Consider the following 4,123-nt stretch of genomic DNA (forward strand, 5'->3'; position numbering starts at 1 on the left):
CTTGATTATTTCGGCATAAGATCAATCTGGGTGTATGTCAAACTTTTAGCCCCCAGATTTATCTTATCTTAATGGATCGGATTTTTGGGTGAAGAAGCAGTCCATTGTGGTTTAAGAATGTAACATCCAATGCTCAGGATGTTGTCAACCTTGTGTATCAGTCATGGCAACTTTAGGCAAGACAGGCTTTCTCTAAGGCCTATGGGATCACTTAGTGGGACAGGACACCTATCTTATTACATACAGAACTAAGAAGCAGAATTAAGTTTCCATGTTATGCAGTTCACTGTTGTGTTTTATGTTAACAGTTGACTCTTTCATCTTTCGTCTAATATACTTACAATCACAAAAGAAAAAAGAAAAAAAAACTATTGGTTAACATACACTTGGCTTTGTTATAGTCTGTATGCCTACTGATTATGGGACAGAAGATCATGCAGTGCTCACAATCATCAGGAGACATACCTGAGACCGGCTTAAACAAATCCAACAGCATTGTCGTCACCATTAGATCTTATTTGACTGCAGGTTCTCACTATCAGGATGGTCTGATGGTCGAAGTTCACCATATGAACTAGCAACAAAAACTCACTGTCAAAAAGGCCGCTGTACTTCTACTTTATTTGATCCCATCACAACTGATCTATATTCAAAGGAGGAGGATCCAACCCCAAACAAAACTAAAAAAATTATGAGAATTTATAGCTCCCCTGTCAAAATTTAACTCCACATATTATACTTGCTATTCTTTTTCTTCCTCAAGCACCATCTCATAAGGGACAGTTGCATTGGATGACAACTGATAGAAGAGCTGGAAGTACATCTATAAACCCTCTTCAGAATATCACAGTAGAAAGCTTTGTTGTATTACTTTTAATTTAAACCATACATACATTACGATCGAAGTATCAGATGCATTTGCACATGCCCAATGCTGGTTTTAATACCAAACAAGTTGCAGGTTTTTTAGTTCTTTTTCATAAGGTCAATCAAAATTCTGAAGCCTTGGAAATATTCCCCAATTTTTTCCTAGCAAACAACAAATTTTAAGCTCCATGCTCACAAAAGCCTCCCCATATATTCACGGGGCTTAAACATACCATTAAAATAGGTCTTTCTGAGCATCATCCAAAATCATTGCAACTCCTAAGCTTTCTTCATTCTTAATACTATCCTTTTTAATATCTCAAAATTCAATTCAGCACATCCAGTTTGATTATACTACTGCCCAATCTTGTTTCAATACAAAACTACCCTAAATTATTCTCTTGTGTTCCTCTATTAGTGTCAAACATCTGAGTCATCCAACACTATGTTACTACTATCCTTCTAAAACTTTTATTTAGGTCTTGCGATGGACAATCACCTAAGCCCCAAGCAATCTAGCACACTACACTTCAACCCTGCTCTTATGTAATACAAGATATGCCTTTTTTACTCTCCATCTACCTCTGCATTTTTTTTTGGTCCAAAGATCAAAGAACAACTATGGTTTTCACAGAACAGATGAGTTTCAGAAAAAAATGAAATGAAATGCATATACACTAGATTTTAACGCCACATTTGCATGATACCAATGAAGTAATTTCTGTCAGTTCTATGTCCACTATCTCAAAATTTCTTTACCTTAAATTTATAACCATAATGATTAACAAAACCATGAATCCTTATCCTCACAACACAACTTTCAGCCTCAGTCAAATGAAAACTTCCACAAATGTTCACAACATAAGAAATCATAAAATAGACCTTGCACCGAATCAACCTGCACTACAGCAACTCCTGTATTTCCTGCAATAGAGTCGTTACAAACCTTCTACCAGAATTAAGTATTCACCTCTGCATTCCCAAAATACACCATCAAGGTTTATTTTGTGCATATATTATTCATGATTTAACAAAAAAGTTACAAGTTTCCATTGGTAATCAAGATTAATAATTCTTAAACAAAACATCACTTAACTAGAAAAGATGACGAGAGTAATGGCTCTCGAGCATTTCTTCACGATCAAATTCATAGATAACATAACTCAAAACATCAAAGACAATAGTTTAAATATCAAATTAAGTTGTATCAACAACAATGTTCAGTAGTGAATATGCATAAAACCAATAATATGATAACCATTGACCATTCAATTTTCCAAAAAAAAGGCAAGAGAATGGATTCAATTCTACACAAAGGACAGCAAACAACGTTGGCATCCTAAGCACTTGTTTTCATGGATACAATCTTAAGTAAAATGGTACATACAATGAGAGGAATGCAACAGTCAATGCAAACTAGGATGATCTCTTGGCTACTGATACAGATAATGGACAGTCATGATATGCGTGCACTGTTAAATAAACTAATAGAACAATTGGAGAGACTGATGACAATCAGTAGCTTTGCATGAATAGAAGCACCCAGTATAGCACACATTCAAGCAAATGAAAAGAAATCACAAATAACCATGATGTCCCTACAACAACATAATCCAGTAACATTGCCAATCCAAATAAGAGGCACCATATTAAGCAAAAACTACTGCACCAATTAAAGAACATAATAAAGATTTACCAACGTATCTGTAGAAAATTTACCAAGAAAAGTTCTCAGTAAAACTATTTGAGAACCAACAATGGAATCTTGATCATTCTCGCCAATAGCACTACCGACTTAACTAAAACATAAAACCCAGCAGACAAAAATTCCAATGTTCCACTGGACAAACATAAAACGGTCCCTTGAGATGAGTATAATCCTCAAATCAAAAATCCAAAAGACGGCCGCCCTACGAGTGAAACGAAAATTCTTCTATCTTCAAATTGAATGAAAGAGGTAGGTGGAGCTCTCTAATCGAATAGGCTGAATCCCATGTCGTCATCGCTCTCCTCCTTCGGCTCCTCCTGCATCACCAACAAGAACCGAAAAGAATTAACATACTCAATACCCTCAAAACCTCAATCTTATCATATATAAAAATAAAAAAATTTGAACTTGAAGAAGAAATCCACCTTCTCCTCAGCTGCGGGCGCGGCAGCAGCGGCAGCCGCACCGCCAGCACCACCCGCCGGCGCCGCGACAGCAACCGGGGCGCCGCCTCCCCCTACATTAGACGACCCAATAAGCAACAAGATATAGGCAAAATCAGAACTTTTTCTTGAACAGATTACACGAAGAAAGGAAGCGATGGTTTCGAACCAGATCCAACGCTCAATATGAGGTCGTCGACGCTCCTCTTCTCGAGCAGCTTCGCGAAGAGCGGAGCCCAGTAGGAGTCAATCTTCAGGGTGGCGGCCTTCACCAAGGTGGAGATCTTCTCCGCCTGCGAGTCAATCAAATCAAAAACGGTAGCTTTAGATTACGAGAAGCAATCAATCCCTAGAAAAGGCGGAAGAAGAGAAGAACCGTGACGGGGATGCCATCGTCGTGGAGGATGAGGGCCGCGTAGGAGCAGGCAAGCTCTCCGGTGGACATCGTTGCGAACCAATCGAGCGATCTGCTAAGATTTCAAGGGGAAGCGAAGAAGAAGTGAGATATTTGGACGCGATTTCGTTGGGAAAAAATGGGTAGAGAGAGATGGGTGCCCGTGCGGCCGTGCCTCCTTGGTCTCTCTCCTTGGATCCTCTAGGGTTTTGAATTTATAGGAGAAGAGCCAATTAGGGTATTGGAGTCCATGGAGGAGCGGATTCCAGGCTGGCCTGCAATTGATGGGCTTGGCGGGGGCAGCCCAGTGCTGTGTCTCCCACCCACGTTTAAGTGTTTTTTTTTTTTTTTTTTTTTTTTTTTTGTAAAAACAGCTACTCATTTCATATAACTCTAACGTGAGTACAATCTGTCAAATCGCGGGAAAATAAAAGATACAAAGAGGGGTGAATGTCTGATACAGATGTCCAAAGAAAATTCCCGGAATGCCGGGCAACAAAAGAGGCGACCCAGTCTGCAGCCCTGTTCGCCTCCCTGAATACATGTTCTATCTGAACATCACCTATCAACCGCGCTATCCTACGGGTCTCCCGAATGAGGGGATGACCATCCCTAAACCGATCCGCCCCTCGGAGCCAGTCGATAACCACAGAAGAATCTCCCTCGAGGCATACCCGCTCCACACCAAGTAGCTGCCACGTATAGGATATA

General features: G+C 39.8%; 1 protein-coding gene across 1 annotated transcript; it reads right to left on the minus strand.

Moving 5' to 3' along the window:
- Positions 1-2,462: 2,462 nt before the first annotated feature.
- On the minus strand, positions 2,463-3,613 carry LOC120108638 (60S acidic ribosomal protein P1-like). The gene is made up of 4 exons (XM_039122297.1): positions 3,395-3,613; positions 3,188-3,311; positions 3,001-3,092; positions 2,463-2,892 (listed from the first exon to the last, which is right to left on the minus strand). Exons 1-4 carry the CDS (start codon positions 3,461-3,463, stop codon positions 2,839-2,841), a joined length of 339 nt encoding a protein of 112 aa, XP_038978225.1. The 5' UTR covers positions 3,464-3,613; the 3' UTR covers positions 2,463-2,838.
- Between the last annotated feature and the right edge of the window lie 510 nt (positions 3,614-4,123).

This window comes from Phoenix dactylifera, unplaced genomic scaffold (genome assembly GCF_009389715.1).
Source record: "Phoenix dactylifera cultivar Barhee BC4 unplaced genomic scaffold, palm_55x_up_171113_PBpolish2nd_filt_p 001451F, whole genome shotgun sequence".
NCBI lineage: Eukaryota > Viridiplantae > Streptophyta > Magnoliopsida > Arecales > Arecaceae > Phoenix > Phoenix dactylifera.

Coding starts and splice junctions, on each gene's coding strand:
- LOC120108638 (XM_039122297.1), bottom strand. CDS start 3,463: ATGTCCACCGGAGAGCTTGCCTGCTCCTACGCGGCCCTCATCCTCCAC. Junction 3,093..3,187: donor CATATTGAGCGTTGGATCTG/GTTCGAAACCAT, acceptor CGTCTAATGTAG/GGGGAGGCGGCGCCCCGGTT. Junction 2,893..3,000: donor CGCCCGCAGCTGAGGAGAAG/GTGGATTTCTTC, acceptor TTGGTGATGCAG/GAGGAGCCGAAGGAGGAGAG.